We start from the raw sequence: 15,843 nt of genomic DNA, 5'->3' as shown, positions 1-15,843 counted from the left end.
ACTAACGCGGCGCAAAAGCTCAACAGCAATGGAAGCCAAGATGAATGTGGAAGAAAGATTGCGTGAATTATGCTGCATTGGCGACGAAATAAATGTAAAAGCACTTGTCCAGAGAGGTGTCAACATAAATGCTGCGAACGCGATGAACGGATGGACGCCTCTACATTGGGCAGCGAAAAGAGGACATTTGAGTATTGTGAAATACCTCATTCAGGAAGGAGTTGATTCGGCAGCGCTCACACATAAAGGGGAAACTGCTGCTAAACTTTCCAATGACAGTGGTATCAAGAAACTACTTGGAGAAGGTGATGGTATCGAATCAAGCCAAGCCGGTGAGTCTTTACCTATCGTGCCGAACTATCTTCGAAATCCGGAGTTTTTCTACGCCGAAAAAGACAATTCTAGGAATGAGGATTCCAGATTTAGACAGCAAGGGACTACTAATTCAAATACGTGGAACCACGAATCTTCGACAGATGCAAACGCTTCGGGTAATTCAAATTGTTGTGCTGAAAATTCTGAAAAGGAAATTGTCATAAAGTTGCGAGTTGCCGATTCAGAAGAGGAAGACTTTATAGAAGTTGACCTTGACAAAAGTAGCCTGACATTTCAATTTCTTGTGTCAGTTTGCTGCCAAGAGCTAGGCATCGAAGCTAAAAATGTTAAGAAAATAAGAAAGTTACCAAACACTATAGTAAGAAATGATAAGGACGTGAAAAGACTGGTTCCACTTCAAGAACTGGAAGTAGTGATGGAGGAAAATGCGAGCTGATTTTTTTTTCTAAGGTAGTTGAGGTTTGCCAGGTGTATGTCACCATTCCTGGAAAGTATTGCAAACAATAATTTGTTTAATTAAATCGTCATCAGTGTTTCTTGCTGTGTTTGATTTCTCACCTCAGGACTGAATGTAAACTTCTTTTCCGTTCCCATCAGAAAATGAGAAGGGAAGGAGCAGGGACTGTCAGAGCTGGAGGGAGGGGGAGAGGGGGCGGGAGGAGGGGCTTTTGCCAGGGATTACATTTAATTTTGTCTTAGTATGAGGTACATATGAAGAATAGAAGAGCATTAAAAAGAAAACAAAAATAATTGAAAAAGCCGCATGTACAACCTTATACAAAAACTGTTTGAAACTTTTTGTCATATAACATCTCTTGGAGAAGGTTGAAAATACTATTTTGGGTCCTTCAGATTTCAAAATAGTTTTGAAAGGATGACCTCACAGCCCATTACAAACTCAAAAGTTGAAAAGTTCAACACTGAAATCCCTAATAATGATAAGCCACTTATTTCTCCCAACAGCATTACTCCTGAATCAAACATTAGGGTCATGAGAAAAAAGGAAATACCAAGGAACTAAAGAAACTCTTGATTGTAAGACAAATTCTCCTTGTCAGTACCCCAGAAAATGTATGGAGAACAGTATGCAGAACTTGGATACTGATGTTAGGGTGTAAAGGTTTAAAATAGGCTTGGTTATCTGTGGGGAAGAGATGAGTGTGGATTGTAATGCACCCAATCTGACTGCAATTTTTGACAAAAATGAATCATATTTACTCATTGGTGCACAGGGAAGTCTAAAACAGGGTAAGTTCACAATTTATGTGACACTATGCGATGCTTAGTCATTATAGCAGGGGTTTCATTTAAAGCTGCTGAGCTGTTCTGTATTTCAGGCCAAATTGCTTCCTATTTTCTGTTAGCCCTTTTACTACCATTTGTAATTCTCATTACTGTCTTCAATACAATTCCTATCATGTTAGTTTGGAGAACTTGCAATTAGATCAACTGATAATCCCCTCCTTGACATTTTTCTTTATTCTCCTCACTTGTCTGCTTGAGTTTATAGTGATATTGTGTTGAGAAATTCTGTTTTGATCACTCATGGGAGTGAAAGGGTTAACAACATTAGAGTAAGGATCAAACTTCCACAAGTTGCTGACTTTGAAGTTTTTGCATTTTTCTTAAAAACTTATTGAATCCTCTGCTGTAAGGTCTGTTATAAAAAAGATGGACTTATCAGGTATTTTAGAGGTATCCCGTAAGTGAGAAAAAATCAGGAAATGTTATTAACATGTTTGCTTTGTGTACAATTTTTAACAATAGGATCATTTTTTTTTGTGGGGAGAAACACAGAAAGCATCAAAACTCATTCAGTCTTTCCACTAAGTATCAGCTAATCCCTAAGTGGTCATAATTATGATGGTAATGGGTTGAGGACTCCTTAAAACCCAGTCAGACATTTGATAACTCCTTGATTTTCTCAAGTGCTGTGGTGACAAGCATGACTTAAGAATAATTAAAATTCACCAAAATAGAGGTGGCTTGTGGAAGATGTCAACCAAGCCACAGAGCTGCCCAGTAATTAAAATCCACTGGTTGCCACCAACAATGAGATGAAAAGTTGGTTTAGTATGAACTAAAACAGCAAGATAACATAGCAAAAAAAGATGATTTTAACTCATTTATTCCTGCAACAATTAAAATATTTATCAGTGCAAATCTCTGGGGAGTTATTAGAAGGTTAATAGCAAAGCATGCACCTTCAATACTATCCACTGTTCTAGTATAAACTAATCAGTGTTATCCTGTGGCAGTTGATGATGCATCCAAAAAACACTTATCATACATGTACCAGTTTGATTCTCTGAGGCCCAAATAAAGAAAGAGTAATAATTTAGGTTCCTGAGGATAATTCCCACCTGCTCTTTAGTTTACTCCCCAAGATCTGATTGTGAATTCTCCCTTCTAGCAGTTAAACATTACCTTTTCAAATGAAAAAAGAATTTGTTGTTAGATCAAGAAAACAGCCTCTACCTGATAAGTCAGAGTATTCTCTTTAACTGTTCGCTGGGTAATGTATCGATATTATAGGGAGAAGTAACATGTTAATTACTTCTGAGAGTAAGTATGTTATTGTGAGGATCTTATCAAACCTGACCATGCTTATTTTTCAAAATTACTCCATTTGCATTGAAGTATATAACCAAAATAAAATTCCATATTATTCAATCATTGAAAATGATAAAAAAATGCAATTTTGTGGACAGTCACAGAGATCTCAACTTACACAGCAGCAACACTTATGCCAGCTTTCATAATCAGTCACCTCTTCCACTGAGTTATAATGATACATGCAATCAAATTTGCTTTAAAATGTTCATTTGACACATTTAAAGCTGACTAGAAATAAAAAGTTTTAACTAAGGAACAATTCTTGATAGTTTTCAAATTCATTGTAAGATGAATTGCTGTTGGATAATTTGAACAGGAAACAACACCGTAAGTATTTCCAAATGTGGCAAGGTGGTTATACAATGTTTTAATTTGAAAGTTATTTTAAGCCACGAGTGTGATCTATCAAACCCTTAAAATATCCTGATCATTCATGTGACACTAAAGGAATTATCTTAAATACCCTGCATTCATGACGGAAAAAAGGAAACTTTATTTTATCCAACCCTAATAACAAAAAATGTGATGTTTTCTCAAACCCATCGTTTTTGAACCCAACCCATGCCAACCACCTGCTTCACTGCTATCATAGGCAAAATGAATAATTGACATAAAAATATAAACAAAGGTCTTCCACGGCAATGATGGAGACCAGAGATAAAATAATTTTCTTCCTTTCCTACCTTATTTCATTTCAATAAAAATCGTATTCTTAACATCAAAACATCCCCCACAGTCTATGAAACACAAATTTCATTTCACAAGAATAAGTTAAAAGGTGAAAACGCTATCAGGGTCCCAATTCCTAGTGTTCCATGTTGTTATTCCTTGCAGACTTTCTTAAATGATTCTAAGAAATTGTAGTATTCTGCCGGCAAAACATCCTTGCCAGCCAAGCAATGTTCTAAGTAATCTCTGTATGGAACTAATCCCTCTTGATAAAACTGCTCTGTTACAATATAAGTTGTCGCGTTCACTTTTTCGCCCGCAGAATTCTCAACTGTCACTCGTTCTCGACGATACCATCCATCTGAGACTTTTTCAAAAACATCCAGTTTATCTAACCCTCCCGCGTCAAGAGTGTACAAAACTCCATGAACCACTGAATCTTTCTCTGGTCTAATGTTACAAGAGCCACCCCCATCCGGTCTCCTAAAAGAGAAAGTCATCTTGTAGTCGAGCAATTTAGCTCCAACTCGAGCGGTGAAGAAGGCTTTACGATCCCGCATACGGTCTGGGTTCATGTTCGAACCGAAAGCGAAGTACATCTCTTTGTCTGTCATGGAGTCGTTTGGTTCCTTCAGAAAGGAAGTCGAGAGGATGAAGAAGACAGAATCGCCTACTCTTATGCACACGGATTGACGGAAAGCAAACGAAGCAACCAAATTACCACAAGGCACTTCCGCTTAAGCAGAATACCGGGAAAGACTGGAAATGGGTTCCGGCAGCAAAATAAAAATTAGGGTCCCTTGAACAGCGGTGTGTTTAAAATAGGTTTGCACATCAGCATAAACGATAAAGCCTGCCTGGCGAGTTTAGGCACTCAATAAACCTCTCTTGTGGTCTTCGTCCCTTGAAACTTTTAAAAACCACAAATTTAACGGGCTAGCTCTCTTCCCATGGAGAAATTTTCCATCCTCCGTGGATGAGGAGGGGGCACATTCCGGTAATAGGCTAATGAAATGTGCCGCTAAAAGGAGTCGCATATTCACGGCTGGGTTGATTGGGGTTGCATTTTCAACAGAATTACCAGAATGCGATCGCACATTTTCGCGAAGCGTAAGTAAGTAGGGATTTGAAAATGGGAAGGTTCGATATAAAAAAAGTTGTCAACGGTATACCAAACGTGACCAAGATGGGGTCTATGATTTGCCACAGAATAATTTAGTGGTAGGGGTTGTAAAAAGCCAGCGGCACACACCCAGCAAAATGTAACCCCCAAGAACCCCCCCGCACGGGCCAGGTCTTTCTCACATTTAGCTTGAAGCGGTGCATACCGCATAATGCTCAGTCAGCGTGTAAAAAGAACTCATGATCAGCTCTCTAAACCCCAAACCAATTCAAATTTTTGTAAGTTTTCTTTATCTTTCTATTATTTATTTTTGATATTTTTCTGCTACCATTTGTCAAGGTTCTATAGCGTATGTTATGCCATAAGGTTCACGCCCAGCGACAAGAAAATGAATGAATGCCGGTATCTTCTTTTACTGTGACTAATTCATCACGCAAACCCAATCACCGTGGCGTGATAAGCAATGGTTAGGAGCAAAATTGACCAATTTTAACCGTTTGTCGCGAAAAGAAAAATAAAGCGTATGATTTTTTGTTCAATCGCGATCATTGGCGTAAAATGGCCGGAATTTCAAACGTTAGCCGTAAAAGCCATCACACCGCTGAGACCCTCTATTAAGTATTCATTTTTTTTTTTTTTTTCAGTTTCAATAACAAACCGATGACGTTGCCGTTTGTAATATTGTCAGCTGTCGCCTTCACTTCCATAGCTTGATACGCGTCGGTAAGTAAATAAAGGAAAATTCGGTCTGGGTGATTCTAATCGAAAATCGAGACTGTATAGCCCTGATAATGTCGCTAGAGTGCTCCTCTGAGAATGTCCAAGAATTTATTGAAGTTGCTAATCATCGTCAAAGCAAAGAGGAGCAATGGAGTTTGTTACATCGGTTTAGATATTGAGCAGGGTAAATTTATTAGGCCTGCGTTACGGAAAAGTACTTCCACTTGGCTTCCTAAAGACCCCGAACTTCAGATCGGAGAGGAACACCTTTTCGAAAAAAGCCGCGATCCTCTACAAATCTCACATCCTCATCAGCAGGATAATGTATTTGTAAGTTACCTTCAGGCGGCAGGAGACTTTCATGTCGGAATGCTGTTCGACATTCTCGTCGACTTTAGTCATCAGACTGTTAAAGATGTGTTTGGCAACATGGAGGATTTTAACGGCGAGTACTTTCACGAACATACTCGTTGCCCGTCTGTTGGTATTTATAGATGCAAAAGAAAAAACTTGAATACACTGTATAACACCGATCAAAGCCAACAAAGATGCGAAATAATCGAAGACGGACGTCAAAAGCCATTTAGTTTCCGGATCACTGCGATCAACGACGAGCTTCCGGCTGTTGCTGATGAAGAAGATGTGTTGGTGATACTTGGTCTAGCGAAACCCTATCGTGGTTCCTCCTGTCAGTACACAAGATGGCGATGTTATATCTTAGTAATCGGGTTTGTAGCTCGCTAGCTGCACACATCATATATTCAACAACAAATTCAATCAGAGAGTCGATACGGTTGTCAGCTGAGGCAGACGGATTCACCAGCATTTTTTATGACACTGAATTTGATGCAAAGGTTTGTCTTCCGATCGGGAAAAATAGAGAACTTAAACGAATTACTTCCGTAAAAAACAAATCGAGCAAGCATTGAAGAGAATATTCAGTAAATGAACAAATTGAAATATGATGAAATAGAATGTTCATGACACGTGATCTCATTGATGTATAAACTGCAAACAGGGTACCCTCAAATGAGACTAATTTTGAAACAAATGTGTCTAAGTTATGAAAGAGAATAGAGAAAGCTTGAAATCTGAATACACAAGTGAAAATAAATTGACCTCTGTTCAACAGAAAATTCAGAAGCCTTTAAGACATTTACGTTACGTGTACAATTCGTATCACATTTGTATGATAATTAGGTTGGTAAAGAAAATTTTTTTACCGTAAAGAGTTACAAAGTTGACGTTTCGAGTGTTATCTCGGAAAAAGGGCTGACGCTCGAAAATTCAGCTTTGTAACTCTTTACGGAGGCCAATTTACGGTATCAACTCAGTTGATAATACCAAATTAAGCATAAGCCAGCAATACATCCCCATTTTAGAGTTATCTACAGAACACTTTTGTTTACTTCGCCCCTATTGTGTCCCCACCTCGCCCCTATTGTCCACCTCCCTTCCCCACACACCTCCCCTTTAAGGAGGCTTTAGTAGTCAAATTTTATTGAATGGCTCTGCAGATCAAAACAGGAATAAAGATGCCGATAAATTTTTTTGGGGTTTATATCCAAAGAGAGGCGCTCGAAGCTTGGAAAGAATGGGTGAATGTTGCTGCTTGTGGATAATACATATCAATGATATTCCTTGAATAACAAAGCTCTAAAAACAATAGCGTGTTACACTACTTCTTTTCTTCTAAGGTAAATAACTCAAGAGGATATATTGCGTATATGAACGTTAGAGGAATCCTGTTATAATTTTTTCAAAGCGATTTTTTTTTCATGAGGTCGAAAAACGCATTGCGAAGTTAGTTTTCATTACGTAACGGTGTTACTCGGTTTCAGGTGTTATGTTACTTTGGTCAACAATGTCATCTGCGCATGTCATAAACAACTCCCTCCCCTGAAATCCGGGTCGGGTGATTGACGGAAACTGTCGGCTATTGCAATATGGCGGACTATTTCAGTAACACCATTTACGATTTACTAAAAATCAAGCGACGTGATTGAACCAGACATGAACATTATAACATGCTCTACATGTGAAAAATAAATTGTTGAGCTTAAATCAAGGAAATTTCGCTAAATTTTGTGTGGCTGTTTCCTTCACCCTCATCGATCTTAAGTTTCTTGTTCAGCAGAGTTTTAGCTTAACACTGTAGCCGTTAAGATCTACGCTAGCAATGAATAGTATCGCCACTATAGTGCCCTTGTCAGAGCGCTACTGGTTGAAAAGATTCCCAAGAAGAAATTTCTATTGTCTTGTACCTCTAGCCGGTAGAATCTTGGGAGGCTTACAAAATACTACCAGCATGTAAAGCATGTTATAATGTTCATGTCTGGCTCAATCACGTCGCTTGAAAGTTGGTAAATCGCAAATAGTGTTACTGGAACAGTCCGCCATATTGCAAAAGCCGACAGTTTCCGATAATCACCCGACTCAAAAACTCGTTACCAGTGCTCCTCGGGCGTACCTCTAGCCGGTAGGATTTAGGCGCAACCAAGTTACGCACGCAGTCGCGCCTGCGCATTACCTTCTCCCCGCCCTTCCATTACGTAATGGCTAAGAAAGTACCCGCTATGCTTTTTGGCCGCGCATGCTAAATGTAGCACCTTGTACGGTCCGTCGTAAGGTCTCAATTCCTAATCCTTTCAGCTTGATGGGTAACTACTATTTCGTATAAGTGTTGCGCACGCATTGTGCTCAAACGTCCGCTGGACAAGAGTAAGGTTATGGCGTTGACGTGCCCACGTTACAGTTGGGTGCGCATGCTGAAAGTACAACCTTGTACGGTCGTAAGTCCAAATTTTTGGGCTTGATAGGTTACTACTATTTCGTATAATAATGGGGCTACGCGCGCTGCGAGCTCCGCTATTATTTAATTTTCATATTATTCTGCTACTGTATGTCAAGGTTCACGCCTAACGACGAGAAAGTGAATGACCATCTTCTTTCGCTGTAATTCATTTTACAAACCACATCACCGTGGCATGGTAAACAATTTTTAGCAGCAAAATTGACCAATTTTAATCGTTTGTCGTATGAAAAAAACAACAGAACGTATGACGTTTTGTTGATTCACGACCATTAAGCGTAAAATGGCCGAAATTTTAACTTTTAGCCGTAAAAGCCATCACCTCCATTGAAACACTCGATTAAAAATTCACTTTTTTTCCAATAACAAACCGATGACGTTTGTATCGTTATCAGTTCTCGGCTTTGATTCCATGACTTGATACGCATCAGTAAGTGCTAGTAAGTAAAGGAAATTTCGGGCTGGATGATTCTAACCAAAAATCGAGACCAGAAAGCCCTGATGATTTCGCTGGGTGCTCCTCTGAGAATGTCCAAGAATTTATTGAAGTTGTTAATCATCGTCAAAGCAAAGAGGTGCAATGTAGTTTGTTACATCGGTTTTGATATGGGACAGGGTAAATTTATTAGGCCTGCGTTACGGAAAAGTACTTCCACCTGGTTTTCTAAAGATCCCGATCTTCAGATCGGAGAGGAACACCTTTTCGAAAAAAGCCGCGATCCTCCACAAATCTCACATTCTCATCAGCAGGATAATGTATTTGTAAGTTACTTTGAGGTGGCAGGAAGCTTTCAGGTCGATATGTTGTTCGACATTCTCGTAGACTTTAGTCATCAGACTGTTGAAGAAGTGTTTGGTAACATGGAGGATTTTAATGGCGAGTAGTAGACGCGAAATAATGGAAGACGGACGTCAAAAGCCGGTTAGTTACCTGATTACTACGATCTGCGACGAGCTTCCGGCTGTTGCTGATGAAGAAGTGTTGGTTATACTTGGTCTAGCGAAACCCTATCGTGGTTCCTCCTGTCAGTACAAAAAAATGCGATGTTATATCTTAGCAATAGGGTCTGTAGCATCTACCGGCTACAGACCTTTGTCACGCTTTCGCCCATGTTGTCCATCCCCCCCTCCCCCACTCAAGCTTTCAGTGGTCAAATTTCATTTAATGGCTCTGCAGGTCGCAACAGAAATTAAAAAAAACAATTAATGTTTTGGTTTAAATTAAATGAGAGGCGGTCATAGTTTGGAAAAACTGGAAAGAAAGTCGGCTGTTCGTGGATGATACACATCAGTGATATTCCTTTAATAAAAAAAACTATAAAAACAATGGCGTGTTACACTTCTTTTCTTCTAAGGTAAATAACTTAGGAGCTTAAGCATCACCTTAAATGAAGAAAACATCACAAAGATAGCTATTATAACTTAAATGTAATCTAATTAAAGTGCAACTAAAGACAATTTAAAAAAAGCTCCTCAAGAGTTTTTCCATGCGTTCACAAAGAGGAAAAGTTAAAAAAGTTACGTAAAAGGAAAAGTGCGAAAGGAAAAGTATAATCACTTAAATTATTCGTCCAGAAGTCAGTTCAAGTCACTCGCAGTTTGTTCACATTTATTACGATTGTTAGATAAATCTTATTTGGTCAGAGTCTCGTTGACTTTGATTGCCTAAGGAATAGATTGGCATCACTAATACGATTGTCAGACAAATTCAAATTGGTTAGCGTGTTGTTGACTTTGATTGCCTCAGCAATAGATCTGGCACCGGCATCACGAATAAGATTGTAAGACAAATTCAAATTGGTTAGCGTCTTGTTGACTATGATTGCCTCAGCAATAAATGTAGCACCTAAATCACTAATACCATTGCGAGACAAATTCGCCTTTATTAGCGTCTTGTTGACTTTGATTGCCTCAGCAATAGATGTAGCACCACCATCACTAATATTATTGTCCGAAAAATCCAAATTGGTTAGCGTCTTGTTGACTTTGATTGCCTCAGCAATAGATGTAGCACCAGCATCACTTATATCTATGCCAGACAAATCCAAATTGGTTAGCGTCTCGTTGCCTTTGATTGCCTCAGCAATAGATGTAGCACCGGCATAAGTAATATCTATGTCAGAAAAATTCAAATTGGTTAGCGTCTTGTTGACTTTGATTGCCTCTGCAAAAGATCTGGCGCCGACATCATTAATACCATTGACAGACAAATTCAAATTGGTTAGCGTCTTGTTGACTTTGATTGCCTCAGCAATAGATGTAGCACAGGCATCACTAATACCATTGCCAGACAAATTCAAATTGGTTAGCGTCTTGTTGACCCTGATTGCCTCAGCAGGTTATGTAGCACCGGCATCACTAATACCATTGAAAGACAAATTCAAATTGGTCAGCGTCTTGTTGACTTTGATTGCCTCGGAAAAAGATGCAGCACTGGAATCACTAATATCATTGTCAGCCAAATCCAAACTGGTTAGCGTCTTGTTGACTTTGACTGCCTCAGCAATATATGTAGCACCTGCTTCACTAATATCATTGTAAGACAAATCCAAATTGGTTAGTGTTTTGTTGACTTTAATTGCCTCAGCAATAGATGTAGCTCCGGCATCAATAACATCATTGTCATACAAATTCAAATTGGTTAGAGTCTTGTTGACTTTGATGGCCTCAGCTAAAGATGTAGTACTGGCATCACTGATACCACTGTTACACAAATCCAAATTGGTCAGATTCAAACCAGTTCCAAAAGACTTTGCTAACTGTGAGTGAAAATCACAGACTTGAAGTTGACTTCATTTGTTAAACTCTTTACAAGAGCCACAACTTTCTCATCGCATTTCATGGCCAAAATTCCACATGAAAACAAAAGTACCTGTTTAAGATTAGCCAAACACCGTGGATCGGAAACTAGTTCTTTAGGTTTAATTTTCTTGCTTTGAATCTGAGAACAAATGAAGAATGCTGCAAAGAATTCTTGAAAACTTTTATGTAAGAAAGCATAATGCAGTTTTTGTCTCAATTTGCTGCCACCAGGCTCCAGTGACAGAAATCCAAATTCAGTCAAGTCTTTTGCATGGTTTCCCAATTCACTTTCATTAAAATCCAATTTGTCGCTAAGTAAACCATTCAATGCTATCGACCCAAGGCGATTCAATTGCGGTTTATAAAGGTTTGTCGGGTGTTCTGTTTCTAAAAGTCCCTTCTTTTTTCTATATCTTCTCAAGACACAATCAACCATATCCAAGTACAGTTGAGCTCTGTTTTCGGGGAGTATGCCCTCAAACTCTTCGCATAAAAGGCAGAGAAGTGCTGCATTTAGAGGATTGGTCGCCATTTCTCTCAGGTTTTTATCTCGCATCATCCGTACCGAGAGCTTGGTGGCTAAATCCGGCCTTTCTTTAAAGTACTTGGTGACAAATCCTTTCACATGGTCTTCAGTGAATCCTTCGATCTGAAGCAGCGTGTCACAGCATTTTCTCACCACTTTTCCAGCTTCGTGTCTTGCTGTTGCAACTATATTGCATCCGGAGAGTTCTCTTCCTTCAATTAATTCAGAAAAAATCGACAACCTGCTGGATGGTAACTCATCCAATCCATTCAATATCAATAAAATGCTGGACTGATTTTCACGAATAAACTGAAAGAATTGTTGTTTGACTTCTTCATCGATGTCTCGGGGCAGAAGCTGATCATCAATGGCTTCCCAAATATCAGAATGGATGTCTCGACATTTCAGAAACAATACCGCTTTGAATGCTGTCGAGCAGCGGCCCCGAGGTTCTTGCTTTCTTGTGGCCCAGTCGTAGACGTACTTTTTACAAAAGGTTGTTTTTCCCATACCAGGTTCTCCTTCAATCACCACTGTTCTCGGCGCTGAACACTCTTCATACGGGTCTAGTATTGATGACATGTCAACTAATACGTCAGTGATTTCTCCTCTCGTTTTCTTTCTTCTGACCACTTTGAGCCTTGTGAAAATATTGCCAAGAAAAAACAGAAACTCTTCACACCATGGAAACGGTGAGAGCCATCCCTCGCGCGTCTTGTACAGCTGACGAATTCCATTGATAAGCTCAGTTGGATCAAAAGTACCTAACATTAGCAGAATGAGCATGAAATCTAATGAACAATGGTATTCGGCACTGAATTTTAGAGAAATGCATAAAAGTTAATACGGGTGAAGTTTTGAAGAAAAAGTTTATGCAATGCCTTGCGAAGGAAAATTCGCTACCTCTTGGTTGGCAGGTATTCAACAAATAGTGGCTTCCATACCCCACCCCATCGAAGCTGATAGTCTGAGTAGAATATAAGGGTGTACTCTCACAGAATCAAGCGAATAATGTGGTCATGCTTTAAAGATGTGTTGTGTACTCAAGTTAACGGAATCCTTTTTGTTTGTTTACTTTATCTATGAGTAGCTTTTTCTAGAAACCAACCTTCATCTGTGCTTTTTCCCACTGTGGTCGTCAGGCTACAAAGCGTCTCTTTAACCTCCTTCATTTCACTCTCTATCTTCTCTCTGAGGTCGTGTCTCATCATCTCTAGCGAATCTGAAAATTTAAGAAAGATAAGCGCAATTTTATAAGCATATTTACATCACAGGGCTTAGGTGAAGATTAAACAATGATACGTATATCAATATTTGGTCGATTCCGAATTGATCAATCTCAATAAGACGCTTAGAAATCACAAAAATTCACTCCAGCAGTTGTGCACGAGTACCCATGAACAGACAAATATACAGCCAATGAAAACAGTGTCAAAATTTGGGTTAATTCTTCATTTCTCACACGTAACGCTAGAATAAGTGACTACTTCCATCCAAAATGGAAACATCATATGCTAGCCTACACTGCCGTGTTAACAGAGAAAATCCATATTGTTTTAGCCTTCTGATTCATCCACATCAGTATTGGACAATGTTTTTCTTACCTTCAATTTCCCCCAGCTTGTCTTTGATGCTGTCGTCGTCTTTCTTCCATTGTTTCATCAGTTCACGATAATGCTCCTCGATATCTGGATCCATGCAGTCGTGTTCAAGATTGTCGATTTCAGCTCTAAAATGAGCTCCTCCCAGTCTCACTAAAGCTTCTCGTATCTCCTGCCAGCAAGCACTGAAACTACTGTCATCCACAGAGGCTTGAGGAGCATGGCCGTATACAGTGTTCCTGTAATACTTCACTCTGGCGATGTCATCTGCGATGCTTATGTTTGCAGCTGGGGGGAGACGATCCCAGCCAGTGGCAGGAGGGACCAAACCACAGATATTTCTAAGCAGCACTGTTAGAAGTGTAATATCGAAGGCTGCAGAGGAAACGAGCGAGTGAGTAGGATACAACTTCTCCCATTGCGTGGGATTCAGCACTTTCTTCCTCCCTCTGTACAGTGATTGCAATGTGACGTAATGCAACGAGGTACTTCCCAAAACTGTATGTAGAGTCGCTGGTGGATGAATTTTGTCAAATGTCGACCGGAGCACCTGAGATCCAACATCCACCAGGAGGCGGCATAGCCTTGCATAGTTGGTAGTCTCTTTCGTAGACGCGAATGACGCCGAAGCTGCAGCCATGAAATTGATATTCAAAGAACAGCCTATGAAGCAAATTATTGGTGTCAGATAGAATTTTTACCATTGAGTCCTCAACTTTCATTGTAGATAAATCAAAAGCTTGGAATGTAAAATATTTAAATGTGATTGTTCTTCTATCTATGAAACTTGAAAGAGCCTTGAAATTTTTTTTTGCAATTTTTTGAGAGGTTTTCAGAAAGGGATTTTATAGAAAAATTCACCGGCTGACGAGAGAATCCCATCATAAGGCAGTGAATTTTTCTTGAATCGCATAGCTAAGGCCACCAAATCACTAGGTTAAACCAAATGTTTTGCATTTTTGTGAGCAAACAATGGAAACCCTTTCAAAGTCAGGTGTCAAGATCTAGCGAATGGAAAACAAGATATTTTTAGAATGAAAACTACTTTTATTTCAACCTCTTGAACCTCGAGGAGAAAGCAGTGCCTCACATTTTACAATCTTCAGGAAAATTTTTACAATCTTCAGCAAAAAACGGAAAGTACAAAATTGCAGAAAAAGTTTTTGATTCAATGAATATCTTGGATTTGCCTGCTACCATACAACTTGGAAAAATATGGCGCCGACAATCATCAATGCTCAAGCGAAAGGAAAATTTCAAGCGTTCTGGTATTTAAACAAGATCCACAGAAAACCAGTGAGTGTTTTACGGTTACAAAAAATAGTATTCAAAATACAATGAGTAAGACTGGAATTTCTCAGTAAACTCTTTCGAAAAATAGCTCAAAAAAGCTTAAAAAGTCACCTTTCTAACTGCTTTGCTTCATTGCATAGAGTCGCTTGTTGGTGTCATGCTGGACTGAAAGTTTATGGAAATATTTAGTGAAGAATTATTACAAATTACTCCAGTAAACATCCCGCCGACTGCTCCTTCCATCAGGTAACTAGAACGACTGGCACTGCTGTCACGGTTACTCGTAGCTGTTGTGTTGCGGGGCTGAGCTGTTGAGAACAATCTCCCGTAAAGCGTGACTTGAGTCGCTGTTGATAGTTGTCGTGCTTGGGTCGAAACTGGCCAACTTATCCGACATAAGCCGCTGTTTTCCCAGAGGATTACGGCCGTAGCTGGATATGGATTCCGGATTGGCATGATCAGTCAGCTCTGAGATCTCCAATCGGTCGAAATCATCACGGAGCGCTTGGATGACTGTTTTGCGACCACTCGAATTTGTGAATTTGCCGTCCAGGGAGGCAATGGACGCAATACTCTACATTTGCTTTGCCAATGTATTTCTACCAATTGGAATCAACTTGTATCAGACCTTGGATTTTGGGTCGTCAACTGGACTCAGGTAGAAGTTTCCAGGTACGTTATCACCCTTCGCACGATGGCCAACGTACTCGATAGATGCTCTGTGCGGATCTCGCTCTCCACCATCCGTCCTCCAAATCTTGTTGCTATACTTTCTCAGCCGTTTTGTTGCAGTCGGTTCGTCTCCCTGGTGGTTCTTGATTTGTCGCTCTCTGTATTCGATATACTGCTCTGTCACGGTGAAATCAATTAGTTGACAGACATGTTGGTTTTTAAATCCTTTTATTCCGAAGTTCGTGACATTGTTCAACCATACCTGACGGAGAAGAGAGTGAGGATTTTGAAGGCCGATTGCACCTGACGACCACATCTTTTCAATATCTTCTGTTTCAACTTCAACTGTTGCCAAGACCTTTTTGCTTTAAATCTTTTTTCTTCATGGATAACATCATTGAAACTTCTTCGAACTCAATGGCTGAAGATTTTTCGAGGTCGAAGTTGTCTACTGCCGGTGGACATGAACGCTCCAGAAAGTACCTTCGTAAACCATTGCGGTAAGTTTGTAATGTTCTTGGTTCATATTCTTTGCCTCTGTTTTCTTTTTTCGTCTGCCTTATTTCGTTTTCACGATAGCAACAATTTTTGCTTGCGACCCACGTCAGCAATATCCCTTCATGCACAAGCGCAATTCCACACTAAATACCCTCTCCTCGATAGCCAATCAGAC

At 39.6% G+C, this 15,843-nt stretch overlaps 3 protein-coding genes and 1 pseudogene across 3 annotated transcripts; 1 reads left to right on the top strand and 3 right to left on the bottom strand.

Moving 5' to 3' along the window:
* Window positions 1-9: 9 nt before the first annotated feature.
* Window positions 10-962, top strand: LOC131774143 (ankyrin repeat domain-containing protein 40). Its single transcript, XM_059090170.2, has one exon. It carries the CDS (start codon window positions 29-31, stop codon window positions 770-772), a length of 744 nt encoding a protein of 247 aa, XP_058946153.2. The 5' UTR covers window positions 10-28; the 3' UTR covers window positions 773-962.
* A 2,459-nt stretch (window positions 963-3,421) lies between these two features.
* Window positions 3,422-4,383, bottom strand: LOC131774131 (gamma-glutamylcyclotransferase). The gene has a single exon (XM_059090150.2). The coding sequence runs from the start codon at window positions 4,233-4,235 to the stop codon at window positions 3,774-3,776; it is 462 nt and encodes a 153-aa protein (XP_058946133.2). The 5' UTR covers window positions 4,236-4,383; the 3' UTR covers window positions 3,422-3,773.
* Window positions 4,384-9,916: 5,533 nt separating this feature from the next.
* LOC136281745 (protein NLRC3-like) overlaps window positions 9,917-15,843 on the bottom strand; it is a 37,308-nt pseudogene continuing 31,381 nt past the window's right edge.
* Window positions 12,681-13,845, bottom strand: LOC131786397 (E3 ubiquitin-protein ligase DZIP3-like). Its single transcript, XM_066168248.1, has 2 exons — window positions 13,209-13,845; window positions 12,681-12,826 (listed from the first exon to the last, which is right to left on the bottom strand). Exons 1-2 carry the CDS (start codon window positions 13,843-13,845, stop codon window positions 12,681-12,683), a joined length of 783 nt encoding a protein of 260 aa, XP_066024345.1.

The sequence above is a fragment of the Pocillopora verrucosa genome, chromosome 6, assembly GCF_036669915.1.
Source record: "Pocillopora verrucosa isolate sample1 chromosome 6, ASM3666991v2, whole genome shotgun sequence".
Taxonomy (NCBI): domain Eukaryota; kingdom Metazoa; phylum Cnidaria; class Anthozoa; order Scleractinia; family Pocilloporidae; genus Pocillopora; species Pocillopora verrucosa.
This window is presented reverse-complemented; position numbering and strand designations above follow the sequence as displayed.

Bases quoted from the DNA above. Each gene is read 5' to 3' on its own strand.
- LOC131774143 (XM_059090170.2), top strand. From the start codon at position 29: ATGGAAGCCAAGATGAATGTGGAAGAAAGATTGCGTGAATTATGCTGC.
- LOC131774131 (XM_059090150.2), bottom strand. From the start codon at position 4,235: ATGACAGACAAAGAGATGTACTTCGCTTTCGGTTCGAACATGAACCCA.
- LOC131786397 (XM_066168248.1), bottom strand. From the start codon at position 13,845: ATGGCTGCAGCTTCGGCGTCATTCGCGTCTACGAAAGAGACTACCAAC. The intron at 12,827-13,208 runs GTAAGAAAAACA...TTAAATTTTCAG, and splicing joins CAAGCTGGGGGAAATTGAAG to ATTCGCTAGAGATGATGAGA.